This window comes from Dysidea avara, chromosome 4 (genome assembly GCF_963678975.1).
Source record: "Dysidea avara chromosome 4, odDysAvar1.4, whole genome shotgun sequence".
In the NCBI taxonomy this organism is placed as follows: Eukaryota; Metazoa; Porifera; class Demospongiae; order Dictyoceratida; family Dysideidae; genus Dysidea; species Dysidea avara.
Window position 1 is genome coordinate 5,722,814 of NC_089275.1, and position 22,407 is coordinate 5,745,220.

Below are 22,407 nucleotides of genomic sequence, written 5' to 3' on the forward strand. Positions count from 1 at the left end.
AGAGTACTCTTTTTTTTTACACCCTCCCTAAAAGCATACTATAAAAATGTTGATGTGATAGCTACTGTATGATCAGTGTTAATATGGTTTTCTTCAACACATCAGCCTGCTAATACTCAGTCTCTGACTTGTCAGAATGTAGAATGCTGATTGATCGTTTATAAATATAGCCTTGTGTACACCGCTTGGCTGTGCAGTACCTGAAACAGTCATTCAGAGTCCAGCTGCAACTCAGCTTTCACCACTCTAACTAAACTCTACAGTAGTACTAACTATTACTTTATGCTACTAATTAAGACATTGTTAAAAACATACAGGTGAATTTACCCCCTCCTCCCCCTAGCGTATTATACTCTCTGTACTAGTACTCTTATGAAAATGCTTAAAATAATAGATCATTCCTTACTTAGCGTGCATATGTACATAATACATGCATACATGTATATGAACTATAACAACCATTACTAAAATTAATCAAGAGAAATTCAATAGGTGCTACAGCAAATCATTACAAAAAAAAAGTGATATCATCAAATAAACTTGATGGCAATGAATTCCACCACACTGTAGCCTAGTGCCAAAAGAGCATATGCTATTTATCTTTTCATTATTAATAACAATACTTGGGATACTTAGAGATAATGAGTTACTCTCTAGAATTCCTGTGGATATAATTACATGAAAACAAGAGTTCATAATATAGTAGTAAGAGAGACTATCTAACTGAGATGCATTTATCAAACGCACTGCCAGTAGTACGGTATCAACACCTCACCCTGTTCTGTAGAATAGAGGCTTCAACACCTATCAACAGGTCTCTCATACCAGTAGAGTTGTATTAAACACCAATCAATGCCTTTCCATACTAGGAGAGGCATTGACTTCATCAAAAGGTGAACTTGTAGCAGTGCGTTTGTACAGGGTATATTGAGCGTTTGATACTCTCCCCCTTCTAATATTATGAACTCTTGATGACAATAACAAGGAGAAAACATCCTGACCACCTGGTAAACTCCTGTAAGCGTTCAAGTGTAAATCGGATGGCTGCAGGTTCGAGGCCTTCAGCACTTGTGCTGTAAAGCATTAACAATGTTGATCAGCAAACCATGCGTATAGTGAACATTATTATTTATAGCTGGTTTTGTCAGAATGTTGATGGTCAGTTTGCAATTGGTGGGCAAAGCAAAACTGATACCCTCACCAATATTGGCCAATCATGGTAAGAACACTTCAGTGCGACACAGAAAGCAGATAACACTGCATGTAGTATGTATTATGATTGTATTCTTTTGAGCTGGTTTCCTGGATGCACCAGACACCATTAGTCTGTCCAGTAAATTAAAATAAGCAGGGTTGCTCCGCTACACTGTGACATGTGGTCATACTTTCGCTAACCACACAAATTAGATGCACAGCTCTATTATGTAAATGAGAGATATAGAGTCATTGTTACTTGAATAGCAGGTCACCCACATATAGCTTGCTAGGTAAGGTATAATAGCTAGCTATATGTACGATGAAAAACTTGCACCAAGGCCAAGGATTCTACTGATCAACATTTTTGTAGGTAGATACTTAACGTAACAATTAATCGGTTTTTGTGTCCCCACAAATCCTTGAAATGTTTGAAGAACAATTCGGCCTCTGTCACAAGTTAACTACCTCCAAGATCTGCTTATCGCAATGAATTGCCCACCCAGAGTCACCTTGTAGAGTTGGAGGAGGGCCAGAAGGTGATTTAACATTGAACCACACCACACTAGTGTTTATGGAGGGTAAATTTCATCGCACACAAATTACATCAGTATAATTTACCATTTTGAAGCATGTTCCATTACTGACTGCTCTATTAGAGTAGAACGAGAGTAGAATATAATATTTTTATTTATTTTATTGAAAACCCATCAAGGGTATAACGCTAATGTACAAAAATCATGTATATAGTGGTTAACTAACAATGAGATAAATAACCTTTACAGGAATCTAAGTCACAATTACTTAAGTCCTCAATGTTCAAGTTGTTTCAGTCCGGGATTGTCCTTGCGGTTTGTTCCGGCGATAGAATAATATTTGCGGCATTCACGAAACTGTAGGGCTGACAGACTTAACTTCGAGGTTTCAGCTGAGCTCTACTGTAAAATATACGGTTGTGAGAGCTGGCAGATCTCGCTGTGACATCCGCCGACTTTTATTAACGAAAACCCGCGCCTACCAGGCGACAACAATTCGACGCCATTCCACGTGGCATAAAGAGTGAGATATGTTGAACACGTAGTTCAGTGTATTGTTTGTTGAATAATGTTCTAGGGTATGTTGTTAATAAATGTTATTGTTTTGTATTAAAATCAGATGGTTTGTATACCGTGACCTAGACAGTGTGGGCATTCCCATGGCCATATTTTCAGTATTTTAACGTGTCTTCTTTAATCTGGAGTGTTGCACTTCGTCTAGTTTACTACTTATTGTGAACCATGATACAAGAGAGGACTCGTGACGGCAATGCTACATTCTACAGAGGGAGATTTCATGATTCCAGGTTAGTGTATATCACTACTGGACAGTGTTGGACAAGTTGCTTTGTAAAAGTAACTAGTTACATATTACATATTACTTGCAACTGAACTATTTAGTTACAGTTACACATTACCCATAAAATAAAGTAACTGTAGCAATATTACATATTATATTACTTGATGTCCACAGCCTTAAGCTGTCATGTGTGAAACTACCACCTTATCACGTGACGTGATTGCATTGTTGGACAATGCAAATCTTGGTTATAAGTATGAAGCTGAATCAGCTTCATTCAGTAGGCTTCGTTGTGGCTAGGCGTTACTCAGAGGATAACTAACGAGATTAGTAACTTCATTACTTGTAATAATTTAGACTCGTTACAGCTAGTAACTATATTACTTAGGTAAGGTGTTTCATATGCTTGCCACACATTTTTCATTGGTGTGATTTCACGAGTTTGTCATGGGTTGTACATACATACAAGCCCATGAAAACTCACTCATTCATGGGTTTTTCATTGGTACATTATTTTGTTCCATGCATTTCATAAGTATTTGAAAAATACTAACTAAAACTTTTATGGGTATTTCAAGGTGATTATGGGAATTCCATGGTAATAGCATGAATATATTGTCCGGTAGTGTATGTTCCCTACCTTTGCAGTTGCCTTGTGCTAGACCTTAATGTTGCCTTGGTTATAGTTAAGTGATACGTGTGGGCAATTGATTGCCAAGCATATTTCTTATGTTCTAACAACACAACTTTATAAATAAATAAAAATTAGTACTTCAAAAGTTTGTGAAATGTCAATCTCCACACTGGTTAAAGTTCAGTTTATGTGACAAAATTAGTAATGGTTGGACACCAGAATGTCAGACCAGAATGTAGTTTGGTCAGACATGATGTCCTAGCCATCAAAGGAGCCTAGATAGGTGGCTGCGTTTTACAGGTGGATGTCTCATTTGGGGAATTTATCATTGACCCTTATAGAGAGGTGGTCTTTCTATATACAAGTGCAAAAATCTTCCATGCATCTCTGAAAAGCTACTCACCATAAATAATGAGAATGTGTTTATCAGTGTGGAAGGCTACCTACAAAAGGATGAGCGGGAGTAAAACTGGAGCAAGTTGTCCAGTAAAGAAGTATTTGGTGTACTATACTGTAAGGGTCCCACTTTAATCTTCTGTCCTGTGGCTCTGCCATTGTGCTCTGAGATAGAAGACTGAATGATCTGATGAAATAAAATATACCTAGTTGTTATCTCACCTTATCCCACAAACCACAGTGGTTGAGTGCAATGGCAGGACCATCTGGGACAAGTGTAAAAGTTGTACCCTTACAATATGGCTCCAGTTGCCCACTCATAGGCACACTGGTAGCACTTGTATGCTGATTAGTTGTACAAACTTTGCACAGAAGCCACAAATTATAATATATTAATTAAAAACAGATGGTGTTATTTGTGGACCTCACATGAATACGATTAAGCATAGCCAATTTTTCCATTTCACATTCATTCCATGTTTCAGCCTGTTAACAATCATGTTTACAACCATAGTTGCACAGTAGGACATTATATGGTGGGTCAACTACAAAACGTTATATTTGTCACTGTGTACATACTTCTGCAGATAAGTGGATAAGATAAAGCATGTGTGGTATATCCTTGTACATAGGGATGAAATGGTGGTTGGAAACTCTTCTAGTTGTGCTAACTTGAATGGAGTCATTGTTTACTATTTCAAGCAAGCGACTAATCCAGGCAGAAACAACTATGGCGTAAGTATACATAACATCGTGTCATTTGACTGGCACCTTGTTAAATTATGTACTGTATGTACTCCTGTACTGGCAGTAACTAGAATAGCTTTTAAAATTATATTTAAACATCAATTAATCACTCCAAAATATTATTTATCAACTACAGCAAACTAATAAACAAACATACCACAAAGTCCTGTCTAATGAAGAGGTTGAAACCTTAGCTACCATTGTTAAGATGTGCCTATGTATAGTCAAAATTCTAGCTAGCCACTTCTCCTAGCTACATATCCATACCTACATGTAATAGCAGTTCACTGCCTTTTCAAGTAACAGTAGTATGGTACACACTATGCAAATGTCAACCACCTTCATGATGTTACTTCTTGATCACAGGCACATCTGATAAAAACAGATCATGTGATCTTAAAGACTACTTGAATACAAATTTTACTATCCAAATAGCAGTAATTCTTAATGACCCAGGTGTAGAATGATATCTGGATGTCAAACTCCAGTCAACATATGAGGACCCACAAAGTGGGGGTTCCCCATATTGGCTGTACTATATGTCATACCAATGAGGCATATATATGTGTTGTTGAGAATACCAAAGCCTAGGGGTGGGTGATATCTTCAAAAACAAATATCAATAATTTTTTGGCACATTATCTCGATAATTAATAATATTGCAAAGTGTCTCCTGAGTACCTCATAACCTACTAGTCCATATCAACTGACCTGCCTGTCCCAATTTGTTATCAATTTCCAAGAATGCTGATTTATTGCATATATAGTGTGTAGTAAATACCTAGTATTGTATGCCTGAACCATGATGTTTTTGTTTTTTAACAAGGCGCACACCCACAGCCAGCCAAGGGCAGGTGCCTGGTTTACTGAAATTGTTTTCGTAAAAGTGTGTGTGTGTGTGTGTGTGTGTGTGTGTGTGTGTGTGTGTGTGTGTGTGTGTGTGTGTGTGTGTGTGTGTGTGTGTGTGTGTGTGTATCTACCTATCTACCTACCTACCTACCTACCTACCTATGTTTGTCTGTACGCACCCACATGAGCAAAATTGTTAAATGGTAAAAAGCAACCAGGATGTAAGAATTGAAAGCTAAATTAAATTTACGTTAAACTTCCACACACATAAACTTGTGGTTTCTTCTTGGTGGTCTGAAATACGGGTATGGCGACTCTTCATGAACGGTCTTCCCTTTCGGTTTAATAGACGTTTAAAAACTTCAAAACAATGTTAAAGGCCTCTTAGGCTACCAGAGATAGCGTATCCTTTGAGTTGAAAGGGGGGGGCATTACCTGGACTTGTGCGAAAGAAAATGAAGGGCAGCCTCAAGGCTTTCTCTAAACAATTTGCGTGAGAAAACATGATAGATATGCTATAAAACAGTTGATAAGATCCTTCTGTGCGTAATTTGCAATTTAATGTGGTTTGTTATAGTCGCGCTTTGTTAGCAGCGCATAGCAACGTAATTACAGAAATATAAAATATGCTAAATGACAGTGTTTACAAATCCAATTATCTAGCTGAATTAATATTAGCAATAGTATGAATAAAGTATACATAGTTGATTAATTGCCTATTTAGTTAGAATGGGAAAGTATTGACTGCATGGCCGCCTTGTTTTTAGAAGTAGCATAACATCAACTTGTTTGTACAAGAGGTTGCATCATACTTACCAAGGTAACAGCAACTATAACACATTGTGCTTGTTACAGTGTATCTCTATATCATTTTTGAACATCAATATCAGTAAAACATTGAATTTCTCAATATCATTGAAATATTGCCCACCCCTACCAAAGCCACGATATAATTATCAAAATGTACTATGTTGTGGTTAATAGTAAAATACAAGTTGTGACATCAAAGTAAACCACATATTCACTAGTGCTGGGAGGCATTGAAAAATAGCAAACGGTATACCTTCCATAAAAAGTATCATGGTATTACTAAATATCGTGGTATTCCATTGGTGTTAAAGTAACTGCCATTTACCTCAACAAAAGCACAAAATACCCATGGTAGCTCAGCAACCCTCAGATACAAATTACCACAAACAAACTTAGTTTGGTTAGCTGACTACATCAGCACCTGCCTACAAGCATTGTCACATGTCTGGTTACCTTCTAAATATGTTATAGTTAAAGCACCGCCTGCACGTGTGTATGGAAAATACAGCACAAGGGGGCATGTCAAGAGGCTAATACAGCACGAGGCAAAGCCGAGTGCTGTATTTGCCTCGAGATACCCCCAAAGTGCTGTATTTTTCATACACACAAGCATAGGCAGTGCTTTAACTGCTATATTGTACTTCCTGGTCATCTGGCTAGTAGCGATTTTCAAACCACTGTGACTTTCGGTGATCAGGATATCAGTAAGTGCTTAACTAATCTATTTCTAGTCATAGAACGAACTAATAGGATTAGTTTGGCTAGTTCTAGTGATTTACAATGCCACGCACATGATCAAACGTGCTGTCTTAGTGGAGTCATGTTTAAAAAGCTTTGTGATCAGACAATCAGTAAGTGTTTATACAGTCTATTCCTAGCCATAGAACAAACTCGTGGGATTGGCTGGTTTTAGCAATTTACAGTGTGTTGTTTACGTAACATTCCTTAAATAAATTCTCCGCATAACTGTACTGTATTTGCCCAATTAGCTGCATAACTGTACTGTATGACTCATACAGTACATGCAGTTGATTAGTACTGTATGAACAATACGATATGTAGCATCGCTTTGATCCTCCCACGCAAAGTACGATATGGGATGAAGCAAGCCCACAGGTAGACCATAGTGCACAGATGGTATGGCAGTATTAAAAGAAAAAACAGGCAGTATCAAAACCAGTATGACTTAAATATCCTAACAATACCAGTATATCGTCCAGCTCTAAAGGTATAGCTGAGTACCAACAATTTTATGCCATGCCTTAAAGTTGTCATTTATTTGTGACTAACATTGCTACGTGCAGGGACCACATTATAATAACAACCAAGCATTAAAACATCATTGCCATTCATGCCCTTCAGCATGCATGGTGATATCATTTTCAATACCAACGTATACCAAAATCATGGGAAGTATGCAGGTACTCCAGAACCTGCAGATAGCTAAACTACTTTAGAAAGCAGCATGAAAGTTCTCTTTGATGTTGACACAGTTAATCTTGATGTTGACACAGTTAATGAGGTTAGTAATACCACTTAGAGACCTGAGGTTAGGGCTCTAAGCTTCATTTAGAGACCTGTTGTCGTGTGAGACTGTTATGGTAAAATTCAACAACACTTCAAAGGGTTTTCTATGTCACTGATTTAATTAGTGGTTGTATGGTGAGATTTGGGTTTTACCTTCATCAGCCATACCAGCTCTTGACCAATCTAGCTATCAAACCGAGTGAGCCAGCTGCTCGATGCACATTACAGCTACCCCAACAATGTTCCACATTCACAACTAGCAAGCCATCAGTGAAACTGCTAGTGTTGCCGAGTTTACAGCAAGCACATTTGTGTTCTGTCTGCTTGTCAGCACTGTCTCCATTAAACCATCAACACACTTTAGCTGTGCTATTGCACCTGTTTGTAACATTTGTCACTGTGTGGCTAGTTATAAAGCTTGTCACTTCGTAACCAGCTGTTCGGCCACTCCAAATGAGATTGTAGTTTCCCGTCCTGATGTTTTCGTTATTCGATGCAGGCGGAAGGCTTATTATCATTTTTCATTATTAAAGGTATGACTGCTCTATTAGAGTATCTCAATCTTGAGAGGACTTCAAGGTCATGAAAATGGCTTCTTTGCAAGTTAGCAACCACCAGAACCATTCATTTTTAGGTTCCATTGTGCTTTTTAGCAATGCAAAATAAAAGGCTATATGAAAAGTTTCCAGAAAGCAGCACAGGAAGTGGTTTTGTAAAAATAATGACAATATTGACATGCAATGTGGGTACCTAGACGTGATGCGGGTAGAGGACAGGAAACTACAGTCTCATTTGGAGTGGCCTTATAAAGCTAGTTGCTTTGTGCATGGCCGGCTGTTATGAAGTTTGTCGCTTTGTGGCCAATTGTTATAAAGCTTGTCACTTCATGGCCAGTTGTTTAGTAAAGCTTGTCACTTCAGGTGCAATAAGGCTTGTCACTTCAGGTGCAATAAGGCTTGTCACTTCATGGCCAGTTGTTACAAAGTTCCTTGCTTTGTGGCCAGCTTGTCGCTTCTTAGTATTAGCTAGTATACAAGCCTTGGAACTTAATAACAGCTGCTAAAACAACACTAAACTAGCCACTGAGCTGGCGCCACTGAAAAGGACCTTACCCAGCATGACTCTGTGTCTTTTGTGAGTGCTGGTAGCAAGCTGCTTTCTAAATAGGTTAGCTACCCACTGTCATTTTTTAGTAGGTTGAAACCCTCGTGCTTAATTTGGCACCTCGGCAGGCATTAATTAGTGACCTTGGTGCAATTAATGCCATACCTCGGTGACCAAACTTGCGCCCTCAGGTTGTCAACCCTACTAAAAAATCTTCAGTGGATATCTAACATACACGTAGTAAGGTGTATGCTTATAATATGCACATAGGTATGAACAATGTGGATGGTTCTAGTAGTACCTGTCCTATTATGCAGGCTATACATGTAGCATCATTGACCACAAAAGACATTGATTTATTGGTACCTGCCCTACAATGCAGAAGTTGCCACATTGCGTATATTGTGGGCACAATGGAATCCCCCATGTATTAAAATTCATGTAACTATGTTGCATGTATAATGAATGTCACTTTTAAAGACCATCAGCCCATCCTGCAAGTACACTGAAATGATGTGAGCATGCAGATAATTTTAAACAGTGGAGCTGTGTGTAGCTACATAAGCACAACTGTAATATTGTACTACTGTACATACCTGTAATATTATGTATACCACACAGGCGCGTATGCCATACATATGACATTTAACTTATTGACAGCAAAAAGAAACTAATGCAGGGTGCAGTACATGTCTACGGTGCAGGCTGAGCTTTGTATGTTAACAATACTACAACACTCCCTCTTGTCCCTTTTTCTACACTACAACCAAGAGTATATATAATAGAAACCAAGAGTGTCTAATGGCATGTTAGCCCATGATTAATGATTGTGTAAAGTAACACAAATATTTCAGTAATTGTTCGTTTATAGTACCATTATGGGTTGCTGCATTTAGCCCAATTCAGTCACTAAACCAAGTGGAAACACGATAGCATTAAAGGGAATTGGCTAATGTTAAAGTTTTCGCACTGCCAAGTGGATCCCTGATGGCATGGCAACACGCTCATTTGTGCAATTGTCGTTTTAGTGAGCTGGGGTTATCTTGGGTCCTTACTACACTTTCTTTGTACAATAACTGTGGAATACTTGGTTGAATAACACGGCGTACAAAGACCCATTGCCATGTACACATTTCAAATTACCATTTCACGTAAACGAACAATTACTGAAATATCCGTGTTACACTTTATGCAATCGTTAATCACGGGCTAATACACCATTCGATACTCTTGGTTTCTATTGTATACTCTTGTTACAACCTATATGTATTGTCATAACCTCTAACCTCCATGATCCCTTCCTTTACAATACTGTATGAGTAAGCTACTACTGACTATTATCACCTATTGTCATCACCTTTGTACAGTAAAATCAGCTAATACTAACTATTATCAACCAACACAGTGGAACCTGTTAATCAGGACACTTGAAAATGAGGACACCTGCATAATCTGGACACTTGGTAACACTCCTAAAGTATCCCTTAGCATGCAACTGACCTGAAAATTCAGGAAACCTTGATAATCAGGACACTTTTGGTCAGTCCCTAATACAGAGCTTTTACTGTAGAGTGAGAAAATAGTATTAAAAGAACACATAACAGCTACACCTTTGCACAAATCGCACTGTGAATGACAAATGACGGCAGTTAGTCGCTTCATTTAAAAGCGAGTTATTCTTAGATGATGAGCGCTTTGTTTGGCACAAAAAAAACCGCTTCAATACATGCATCAGCTGGTGAGTAAATTGCTGGACACCATCATTGTAGACGGTCAGACAGATGGATTTTTAGCTAATATAGATAAATATTTCTTTGCACAGTATGTATTCAATGGGTAGATACAAGCATTACATTTGTACACACTACTAATACCAAGATATCATCAAAGATAAAATTTTGGCAATGCCTCAAGGCTATACATATGTAATGTAACAAAGCATACAAAAAACTACAATTGTGGGTTCATAGGATAAGCAATTAAGCACAGAACTTTGGCAAAGTACTTGCTATAATTCCCATAAATATTGTCATGAGTAGTATGTTACAAGACTAATGGCTTCTATGCTATGTGAGGTTCCCAGTAGTAGCTAAAAGAACATGACATGATCATATACTTTTCGAATTCTTGATAATTAATTATTTATAATCTACTTACGCAAGTGTATGCTCAAACTCTACAAAGTAGCAAAAACAGAAAAGGGAAAATAAATTACAGGCACTTACTAAAATGGTTGTAAATTACAAACACAGTGACATACAGAGGAGAAACATGTTCACTGTGTAGTAGGATTGATTGCTGGAAAGTTTTTCTTTGTATCACCTTTCTTCACTACATGCAAAGGCGAATTCAGTGAAAAAGATTGATTGCGTAATATTACTTCGACTGAACGTAACAAACACCCATAACTTACACATTGATTTGTCTATGGGAATTTCTCTTGAATAGGCGGATAAGACTTAGACCCTTTCTTCACTAAGTACAGAGCGGTCAAAACATTTATGGAATTTTGTAATAACATGCAAGTATATAGCCATTAAAATCAATGCTTTATACCGTAAAATTTAGGCTTGCACAATTATATCGGGTTTTTGCAGATGTGGTTACATTATTAGATAACCTGTTATCTTCATTGATAAAACACCTCCATTTATGAATGATTTTTTTTTTGAATACAAATTTGTAAAATATAACTTGCCTGCTTATGCAAATCCAAATTAAAAATATTTCATATATTTTTATTCTTGCTGGCTTTGTATGTTCTTACTCATGAGAGTATTTACCAATAAGAAAATTCCATCCCATAGCTCACTGTTAATTTGAAGTTTATTTGTATACACTATTTGGAAAGTTAAATCATATGTGCTCAATCATCAATACTTTTTTTTACAGATACTGCTTAAATGCCTTCAGACTCAGATCATCACGGATCACTCTCAGAAATCACATATTTGCCACCTGTTATTGCTGTCATGTACCAACCATGATGTGCAACCAAACACAATCTTGGCCATGGGCCAAAATTTAGAGCATTCCCTGGATAGACACAATCTCTATGATGTCATTGTGAGGTGTAATAGACAAGAAGGCTGTCATGAGCATTGTGTCCATATCCTGGGCAAGCTGTTGAATATCATTCGGCAGTTGAAGACTTTGGTGATATACTTGTCTTCTATCAATGTGGCAGTGAAATTACATGGTTAGTGTTTTGCTAGTGTTTAGTATAGTGTGTGTACTGTTTGGTATAATCCAAGAAACGGGAAACTTTAGAGTGTAACTTTTTAAGATGTGATATGTACTATGATATGAAAATAGTTTATATGTAGTATTAGGAATTGTCTCTGTACCCAGGGTGCTTAGTAGCAATGTAACTATTAGCAACCGTGTTTTTTGAATTTGGGAATTGGAGCGAAAGTTTTTGTATAGGGTACTTTAGTGTGCAGTTCACTATGGTACATCTTATCTATGATAAATTTCTGCCATAGTAATTAATTGTATTACTCCTGAGGCCAATCTGAAATTAAGAGATCTATAGTAGATCTATGACTGTTTTAGCAAGAGTTCATAATAATAGCAAGTATAAGGGAGAGTATCAAATGCCCAATATACCCAGTACAAATGCACTACCACAAGTACACCTTTGATGAAATTAATGCCTCAGAGGTATTGTTGGCATTTAATACAACTCTGGTATTAAAATAGAACTGTTGATTGGTGTTGAATATGATGAAGCCACTATTGTAAAGGACAGAGTAAGATGTTGAGTGCATTTGCTGAATCTACTTAGTTAGATACTCTCTTACTACTGTGTTCATGAACTCTTGCTTTTAGTGACAATGATAAATTTATAGTGAGAGTTCTGGGTCAGTCATTAGAAGTACTAGATTGTTCTATGTACGTATGTTCTATTAGAAGTCCTCAACAAAAATGTGCACTCTGTTAGAGTATTACAGCAATATTATCAAAATAATGTTGAATTAAATCATACAATGAAATACATTTATAAGTCTGTCTTCAATAGTCATCATTGTATCTGCACAAGCTATGAAAAAATGGTGCGGCCTTAAACTGCCATTAAAATATTTTTAGCATTAACGTCATTGCAGCCATTTCTTGGCTGCCACCTTTGATTTCACAACTTTTTTCACCCAGGCTTTTTCAGGCCACACCATTTTTTCACAGCTTGGTTGTTTTTGTGTGGATATATACTACAGTATTTTATTATGCAGCATTTGTGTGCAATATACTGTTATTCAATCGTATTACTGAGTTGTGTCGTAGTGATGCGACCAGATTTTACAAAACTGATTTCAATTGCATAGTGGGTAAAGGCCAACTAATCCCATCACTGAGTAGCTACACCACCGGACTATTGGCTTTTTAAGTCCCAAACTGCATGAGGTTGGTTTTCAGAGTTGCCTGTTGTGGGTGTTGTAACAACCTCAAATGGTAATTTCTGGCCTCGTCGATGAGTAAAAAGATCTGGTTTAACAGGAAGCAGTACAAATGGGGTGACCTTATACAGTTCCAGATGATTTCCATATTGATTCTGTTACTTTATCACTATTACAGAGCCCTAAAAGTTTGTCTACGAATTTTAATCACAGCTATCTTGACCACTAGGAGGTTCCCACCCTACTCTCCATCCCAGCTAGTGTGAGCACTTGTAATACTGCTACACTCCATTAAACTCCTTCAGTTGTTTGGCGGGAAACCCTCAAAGACAACTACTAGTATAGGAGATGTTCTTATGTACTCTAGCTTAAATTAAACTACTGACGTGTAATATTAATTGGTTTTCTAAAATATAATCACATACCGTATGACAACAAATATTGGTGAAGCTAATATTTGGCGATTTGCTATAAAATTGCAGTTGGCGAAATTTTAATTTGGCGAAATGCTCTCACTGAAAAATTGGCGAATTGCGTAAGTACGATGCTGTACTGGCTCGCTTTGATGCCGTATTAGTGTACTGCTCCAATTTCTTTCGTAGCCGCACCCACTTGCAGGATTATTTGCTGTCTGTAGGCATACTCGCCCATTTATCAATGGCTGCACACGAATTCATGTCTGCTGCTGTCTGCAACCTTACGTGGGGCCACGTCCACTAATCGAGTATGATTTTTAGTCTAGTCAGTAAGCCACACCCATTTGCATGCGTGGAAACACGCTAATTTACCAGTTTCAGCAGTATCCATGAAGGTTTGTAAAAAGACATACTTCAACAACTGCTTGGCCCAAGGTTTATTTGTACCTGTTTAATGTGTTTGTTTATGTGAAAAAAAATCATCAACGAGTTAAATATATATATATATATATTGACGAAATTTAAATTTGGCGGATTAGTGACGAATCGCCAATTCGCCAAATTTAGTTCACCGCCAAATTTAATTGACATACGGTAATTGAGAATCATTTTATTATAATTATTACACTGTACCATGTTCACATATGAGGATCATTACTGCAGCCCCTAGTATATGGCATTAGTTGTTGTTATACTTCATATAGCTGATATAGTGATGATACAGCAAAGTTGTCAGTGTGATCATTTCCTGAATGTGCATTGCAGTCATGATTGCTTTGTCCAGTTAGACCTGTCTCACACACGTATACATGTCCTGTATTCTGTGGTAACACAAAAAGCCGAACTGGTGTTTGGTGGTTTGGAGGTAAGCAATTGTCTTAAGTGTTCAATAATTTATTGCGCTAATTTTCTTTTGTATGGAAAGTTTAGTAACTGTTTGATCACCAAATTTTAATAATCAAGAATAATATCTATTTGGGAACAGTTATATATATATATTAGTGCTGAGCGATAGTAAAAATTTTACTATCACGATAGTTACTCATTAAATATCGCGATAGTGAATACTATCCCGATAGTTTATGAAACACTTTGCTCTTAACAAAGTCTTAGTTGTATAGCTATGATTTGCAGTCATACAGAAAGTTATTTTGCATGCACAGGACATTTGTTAATTAACTGCGTGGGCGGCCGGTGAATATGGACTTTGGCATAGTTTTTATAGGCCACTCCTTTGTAAGAAAGTTGGTAATACCAACTGTAAAACAGTATAGAAGGGTTGTTAATACCATTTTAATGCAGATCTGAGCTTATCATAACTATCACGATAGTGATATCCCTACTATCGCGATAACGATAGTGATTTACTATCGCTATATATCGCACTATCGATACTATTGCTCAGCCCTAATATATATTCTCCTATACATGCACACTGTGTTGTACTTTATTATCAGATATGACATGGTCATAAAACTGATGATCATGACCTACAGAAGGGTAGCATTCATGGTGAATTAATGCATGGGTTATAGCTGCAACAAATTTGCCAAAAGTTCAATGTACATAATTAACATTAACTGTAAAAGAATGGTTATTAGCAATAATTTATAATAACACTTGTAGTTGATTTTGTATTACATTTCAGGTTTTTGTCACCTTTGCAATTGACTGCAGTAGAGTTTGTCGCTTTTGCAATTGAATTAGTTGGTTTTGCTATATTGAATTCACCGCTCATTGTGTTTGTACAAGAAGCTGCAGTAAACACGAAAACAAGATCTAGCAGCTGTTTCATGATCTTGTTGCAGTACAACTATATAAGGCAATACTTCTGCTGCAGCTTCTTCAACAGCATTCACAAGTGTGCTTCACTATTGGAAATGGGTGTGGTCACTCGCAAACAAACTAATTAACTCAAATGGCTTCATGTATAACCAGCTCCAGTTACCCTATAGCGTCTCAAGTGGTATTCTCCATGTCAAAAATGATCCAGGTGAACGGGCTGGTTTATGGCAGTCGATATAATTATGATGAATTCTTGTGCAAACGCAACAAATTCTAATGCAAAAGCAACAGATTCAATTGCAAAAGTGACAAATTTAATTGCAAACAGGATGAATTCTACTGCAAAAGCGATAAACTCTACTGCAAAGGTGACAAATTCAATTGCAAAACCTATAATGATAGAGCATGTAATGGATAATCAAATCACGTAAGTGATGACACATGCTGTGATAAAATCTTTCCTATCATTACTGAAAGTTATGGCCGATGCTTCCTTCCTTGCACAATTCTCTGTACTTATACTGTACTTGTAGGAGCGCACATAATCCCACTACTTTCTTTTATGTGTGCTGCTTCCATCTAATTTCAAACTTTAAAAAGTGTGTTCTGTTTTCTATAAATTGTGCTTTAATTTCTATTTATAATTGCTTTGCATAGCGATAGAGCACATGCACTCTGCATGTGTGTGACACAACCCACCTAAACGCTGGATGACATACCATGTTATTGGCCCCACTATGGTATTATGTACAAGAGCTGTCAACAATGAAATAAATGGCTATACTCACAAATATGTGTAATTCTAGTACCATCATATAACTCAGTTATTAAATAGTACTATTGTTTAGGTATGGTAGTAGTACTGGGGATCACCCCTAAAATGACATGTGCCACTTAAAATGCTGCCTTTAATTAATTGATTAATTAACCCTTCGAACCCGGAATTATAATTTTGAATATGAAACAATGTGCAAGTGTGAACTATAGACCGAGCATCGGGTATCTATTACTGTACAACACAATATTCCTATACATGAAATGAAACATAATTTCATGAACTGTACAATAACATGTAAACAGCTTTATACTGTACAACACTAAAGAATGAAGTGATGAACAGCAGATGTGGAACTTGGTAGCGTGTTTAATGATATGTCAAGCGTCCGTTACAAGATCATATTATGATCTATTGTATACCATTGGATTCTATAGCACATGAGAATTCTAATGGTGCCCATAGCACCAAGTATGCTGAATATATTCCTTATTTAATGAAGCAGCTAGTATACAGCCATGGCAGACATTTTAAGAAGAAGGCTGTTTTCTAAGTAGTGTGATGAAAGGCATTGTACCCGACTACATTGATGCTTGGTGCCGTTTTATAGTGGCGTTCATGATGAGTAATGTTGTGGCTGTGGGATCTTTCTATCATTAACACTTGCAAAATTATTTTAATTTGTACAAAGCCTAAATATAGGTTTACCTGGTTCGAAGGGTTAAAATCATCCTAGAGATATCTTTCTTACATGATGAAAATCATCTTTACAGAATTATATTAGTCCATCTAACATCAAATACAACATTAAAAATACAGAAAGCTGGATTTTTTTTGCCCGCCTGCCCTTCCCTTGCCAGCCAGCCAGCCAGCCAGCCAGCCAGCCAGCCAGCCAGCCAGCCAGCCAGCCAGCCAGCCAGCCAGCCAGCCAGCCAGCCAGCCAGCCAGCCAGCCAGCCAGCCAGCCAGCCAGCCAGCCAGCCAGCCAGCCAGCCAGCCAGCCAGCCAGCCAGCCAGCCAGCCAGCCAGCCAGCCAGCCAGCCAGCCAGCCAGCCAGCCAGCCAGCCAGCCAGCCAGCCAGCCAGCCAGCCAGCCAGCCAGCCAGCCAGCCAGCCAGCCAGCCAGCCAGCCAGCCAGCCAGCCAGCCAGCCAGCCAGCCAGCCAGCCAGCCAGCCAGCCAGCCAGCCAGCCAGCCAGCCAGCCAGCCAGCCAGCCAGCCAGCCAGCCAGCCAGCCAGCCAGCCAGCCAGCCAGCCAGCCAGCCAGCCAGCCAGCCAGCCAGCCAGCCAGCCAGCCAGCCAGCCAGCCAGCCAGCCAGCCAGCCAGCCAGCCAGCCAGCCAGCCAGCCAGCCAGCCAGCCAGCCAGCCAGCCAGCCAGCCAGCCAGCCAGCCAGCCAGCCAGCCAGCCAGCCAGCCAGCCAGCCAGCCAGCCAGCCAGCCAGCCAGCCAGCCAGCCAGCCAGCCAGCCAGCCAGCCAGCAGCCAGCCAGCCAGCCAGCCAGCCAGCCAGCCAGCCAGCCAGCCAGCCAGCCAGCCAGCCAGCCAGCCAGCCAGCCAGCAGCCAGCCAGCCAGCCAGCCAGCCAGCCAGCCAGCCAGCCAGCCAGCCAGCCAGCCAGCCAGCCAGCCAGCCAGCCAGCCAGCCAGCCAGCCAGCCAGCCAGCCAGCCAGCCAGCCAGCCAGCCAGCCAGCCAGCCAGCCAGCCAGCCAGCCAGCCAGCCAGCCAGCCAGCCAGCCAGCCAGCCAGCCAGCCAGCCAGCCAGCCAGCCAGCCAGCCAGCCAGCCAGCCAGCCAGCAGCCAGCCAGCCAGCCAGCCAGCCAGCCAGCCAGCCAGCCAGCCAGCCAGCCAGCCAGCCAGCCAGCCAGCCAGCCAGCCAGCCAGCCAGCCAGCCAGCCAGCCAGCCAGCCAGCCAGCCAGCCAGCCAGCCAGCCAGCCAGCCAGCCAGCCAGCCAGCCAGCCAGCCAGCCAGCCAGCCAGCCAGCCAGCCAGCCAGCCAGCCAGCCAGCAGCCAGCCAGCCAGCCAGCCAGCCAGCCAGCCAGCCAGCCAGCCAGCCAGCCAGCCAGCCAGCCAGCCAGCCAGCCAGCCAGCCAGCCAGCCAGCCAGCCAGCCAGCCAGCCAGCCAGCCAGCCAGCCAGCCAGCCAGCCAGCCAGCCAGCCAGCCAGCCAGCCAGCCAGCCAGCCAGCCAGCCAGCCAGCCAGCCAGCCAGCCAGCCAGCCAGCCAGCCAGCCAGCCAGCCAGCCAGCCAGCCAGCCAGCCAGCCAGCCAGCCAGCCAGCCAGCCAGCCAGCCAGCCAGCCAGCCAGCCAGCCAGCCAGCCAGCCAGCCAGCCAGCCAGCCAGCCAGCCAGCCAGCCAGCCAGCCAGCCAGCCAGCCAGCCAGCCAGCCAGCCAGCCAGCCAGCCAGCCAGCCAGCCAGCCAGCCAGCCAGCCAGCCAGCCAGCCAGCCAGCCAGCCAGCCAGCCAGCCAGCCAGCCAGCCAGCCAGCCAGCCAGCCAGCCAGCCAGCCAGCCAGCCAGCCAGCCAGCCAGCCAGCCAGCCAGCCAGCCAGCCAGCCAGCCAGCCAGCCAGCCAGCCAGCCAGCCAGCCAGCCAGCCAGCCAGCCAGCCAGCCAGCCAGCCAGCCAGCCAGCCAGCCAGCCAGCCAGCCAGCCAGCCAGCCAGCCAGCCAGCCAGCCAGCCAGCCAGCCAGCCAGCCAGCCAGCCAGCCAGCAGCCAGCCAGCCAGCCAGCCAGCCAGCCAGCCAGCCAGCCAGCCAGCCAGCCAGCCAGCCAGCCAGCCAGCCAGCCAGCCAGCCAGCCAGCCAGCCAGCCAGCCAGCCAGCAGCCAGCCAGCCAGCCAGCCAGCCAGCCAGCCAGCCAGCCAGCCAGCCAGCCAGCCAGCCAGCCAGCCAGCCAGCCAGCCAGCCAGCCAGCCAGCCAGCCAGCCAGCCAGCCAGCCAGCCAGCCAGCCAGCCAGCCAGCCAGCCAGCCAGCCAGCCAGCCAGCCAGCCAGCCAGCCAGCCAGCCAGCCAGCCAGCCAGCCAGCCAGCCAGCCAGCCAGCCAGCCAGCCAGCCAGCCAGCCAGCCAGCCAGCCAGCCAGCCAGCCAGCCAGCCAGCCAGCCAGCCAGCCAGCCAGCCAGCCAGCCAGCCAGCCAGCCAGCCAGCCAGCCAGCCAGCCAGCCAGCCAGCCAGCCAGCCAGCCAGCCAGCCAGCCAGCCAGCCAGCCAGCCAGCCAGCCAGCCAGCCAGCCAGCCAGCCAGCCAGCCAGCCAGCCAGCCAGCCAGCCAGCCAGCCAGCCAGCCAGCCAGCCAGCCAGCCAGCCAGCCAGCCAGCCAGCCAGCCAGCCAGCCAGCCAGCCAGCCAGCCAGCCAGCCAGCCAGCCAGCCAGCCAGCCAGCCAGCCAGCCAGCCAGCCAGCCAGCCAGCCAGCCAGCCAGCCAGCCAGCCAGCCAGCCAGCCAGCCAGCCAGCCAGCCAGCCAGCCAGCCAGCCAGCCAGCCAGCCAGCCAGCCAGCCAGCCAGCCAGCCAGCCAGCCAGCCAGCCAGCCAGCCAGCCAGCCAGCCAGCCAGCCAGCCAGCCAGCCAGCCAGCCAGCCAGCCAGCCAGCCAGCCAGCAGCCAGCCAGCCAGCCAGCCAGCCAGAGCCAGCCAGCCAGCCAGCCAGCCAGCCAGCCAGCCAGCCAGCCACCCAGCCAGCCAGCCAGTTGCAAGGTTGGAGGCCAAACAACACGGCCACCATTTTATGCCACAATAACAAACTCATCAGTGGCATGCGCCTTTTGGGATTCCAAAGAGTGTGTGCCCTCTCTGCCTTTTATTTTTAATCAGCTGGTCATCATCTTCATGCAATGAAGCATATCAAGGCATTAATTTTTCGTATCAACACTTTCCTTGAGCAACATAATTTTGATGCCACAAATAAAAGTGGTAGATACCTGTAACTTCATGATAGGTTCAAGACCACACCCATTAGTGATTTTGATTGATTAATATGGAGACCACACCTCTTGACAATCTATTTACTCAGTCACGATGACCACACTCCTTATTATTGGTCTAGTTGCCCTCTGGTAGGTGAAAGACTTGACTCAAGATACTCTAATACAGCAGTCACCCAAACAACTAGGGACATAATTAATGTTAATCACAAACTTTTTCCTCAATTACAACTCTGAATTCATACATCAAGCATAATATAATACTTGATATTGCCTCATGCTACATTAGTCTCTTGACCTCGCCCTCACGCTGTATTTTCCGTTATTGCAATAAACACAGTACTACTCAGTATATAGTAATTATGAGTAATTATGACTATGTATTATCTTTTGCTGTTAAGGTCCCTTCAAGGCATGAAGGTATCTCAATGTTGAAGTCACTAATAGATATGATTCCAATGATACTGATGGGGAATACTGGCGGAGTGAGCCATACTGTGTGTAGTGGGTGTGGTTAAGTAATTAGATATTACATACACATGTTGCATAAAAATCATTGTAAATTCAATAATGTAACTTCATATATTTCATGTAGTCATTGGATAAATTACTGGAGCATTTCGATTACTGGACACCCCTTTTGGAGATAGTTGAATTACTTCAACTACTTCAACTAATATAAGGTAAAATATTTAGTACTGTATGTGCAATTATTGTATGTAAGAGAAATCCTGATGTGATGGACATTCATGTCCAGTTTTTCCACACATTGTGATGAAAAGAACTTTTAAGGTTGTATATATAGCTTTGTACCATTGCATAGGAAATAGCTACAGTTCATGTAGTGGAAAGCATCACAAATATTTTGAGTAGCTTTTGTACAGGTGACATGCAGTCAGTTTAAGGAGTGTTAGTTGCACTTAGCTGATAGCTAAATGCATCTATATAATTTATGTTCTGTATTTAGGGGTTGTAGGTGAAGTACCAAAAAGGAAAATTAGAATTACCATGCATGCATGAGCTTATAAGTGCTTCAATTCACAAACTTATGATACACAACTACAAGGCTTTGAATAGGGATAAAATGAAAAGTATTGAGAAACAAAGGAGATCGCCTATATACCTGTTTGTATCCCTGTTTCAGCTTTATAGCTACGTAGTTAATGAGCCTTTCCGCAATTACGTCACAACACAAAAATGGCGAAAATGTGGGGGCTCTTTGTGCAGAGAGCCATTGGTGGTTATCGGGTGATATTTTTTAGGCAGGAAACCCCAAACCTTTAGACCCCTACTATAAACTGTGCTAAGGTTATAATTATCGTAATGTGTGTTTCTCTAGCAGAAGCTGACATAACTACCGGACAGGCTGGAAAGTGATAAACTAAATAGGCCATTTTTTGTGTAGTTATAGCTAGCTAGTTGACTTGGAATATCAATATTAGTAGTATATCACAGTACAGCACGAATGCAAAACGATAATGGTAGATCTCTTATGTTGCACTGAAGGCCTGCTAGTAAACCTGCACTAAGTTAAAGTATAAAATTTGAACATAAGGGAAAATATTAATACATGCATGAATTATATTGGGTTCAAGTGTTCCATAAAATGATTCCAAATTTAAAGGTGTTCATAAATAACTGACTTATTGTGTAAACCAATGTTGATAGGGGGATGGGCATTATACAACTATGGAGTCAATTGAAATAGTGTTACCAATTGAAATTTGTTATTTTGAGAACAATAATTGCTGTGAAGCAATTGTAGCTGATCTAGTCTTTGGATGCTTTAAAGATACCACAAAGATGTTTGTATCATAATTATAGGGCTGGGAGATAGTTTATGTAAAAAGATTATCTTGATACCTAATTCACCTATTGTAAATATGATAACAAATTTGCTTATCAAGATAACAGTAAATCTTCGTAAATAAACTACGATCAGATGGAAAACTTATGGAAATGTGTCAAACAATATGTACCTGTAATCAGGGCCACCCAGAGAAATTAAGGGGCCCAGGGCAAAGAATTAAAGTGGGGCCCCAGGGGCAAGGAGGTTTCCATTCTGAATCACAAATTCACCCAAGCTGTAAGTTGAAGACAAAAAAAAAAGGTCATTACATGTGCACAATGACAATAGCTACCCCTCACCAACCATATTTCCTTATTTATTAGCTGCTACACTGCTCTCAAGAATACTGTGACTGCTCTATTAGAGTATCTAGATCTGACTGCTCTACTAGAGTATATCGATCTTTTAAACAGGTATTCATGGAGCCCGGAGCAAAATGCCCCAGTTGCCCCCCCAAGTGGGTGGCTCTGCTTGTAATAGTGAACAGTGAGTAAGGTAAGAACAAACAAGAAAGTGACCTAGCCTCTATAGATCTACCAAATGTTCACCATGCACAATTAGCGGGCCACATTGGTGCAAACTATAGCTACACCTCATCACATAACAGATATTTCAATGCTGGAATAGAATATCTACAAACTGTAAAAGTATTATGAAGCCAATTAACTTTATACCACCAATGC

The 22,407-nt window shown here is 41.7% G+C and overlaps 1 protein-coding gene across 4 annotated transcripts; it reads left to right on the top strand.

Moving 5' to 3' along the window:
* Positions 1-1,975: 1,975 nt before the first annotated feature.
* Positions 1,976-21,380, top strand: LOC136253081 (uncharacterized). Of its 4 annotated transcripts, none has more exons than XM_066045683.1 (8): positions 1,976-2,253; positions 2,452-2,536; positions 4,192-4,294; positions 11,489-11,795; positions 14,111-14,271; positions 20,277-20,360; positions 20,471-20,558; positions 21,215-21,380. In XM_066045683.1, the coding sequence occupies exons 2-7, from the start codon at positions 2,472-2,474 to the stop codon at positions 20,555-20,557; spliced, it is 807 nt and encodes a 268-aa protein (XP_065901755.1). In that variant the 5' UTR covers positions 1,976-2,253; positions 2,452-2,471; the 3' UTR covers position 20,558; positions 21,215-21,380. The 4 variants fall into 4 exon arrangements, with proteins under 4 accessions (XP_065901755.1, XP_065901754.1, XP_065901753.1 ...); XM_066045682.1 differs by having other exon boundaries at positions 1,977-2,308; positions 2,373-2,536; positions 21,218-21,380; XM_066045681.1 differs by having other exon boundaries at positions 1,977-2,308; positions 21,218-21,380.
* The last annotated feature ends 1,027 nt before the right edge of the window (positions 21,381-22,407 follow it).

What these genes read in the sequence shown, in the direction of transcription:
- LOC136253081 (XM_066045683.1), top strand. Translation starts at nt 2,472, where the DNA reads ATGATACAAGAGAGGACTCGTGACGGCAATGCTACATTCTACAGAGGG. An exon ending in TGGTGTTTGGTGGTTTGGAG is followed by an intron (nt 14,272 to 20,276) that starts GTAAGCAATTGT and finishes TTTGCTGTTAAG; the next exon opens with GTCCCTTCAAGGCATGAAGG. An exon ending in TGATGGGGAATACTGGCGGA is followed by an intron (nt 20,361 to 20,470) that starts GTGAGCCATACT and finishes TATTTCATGTAG; the next exon opens with TCATTGGATAAATTACTGGA.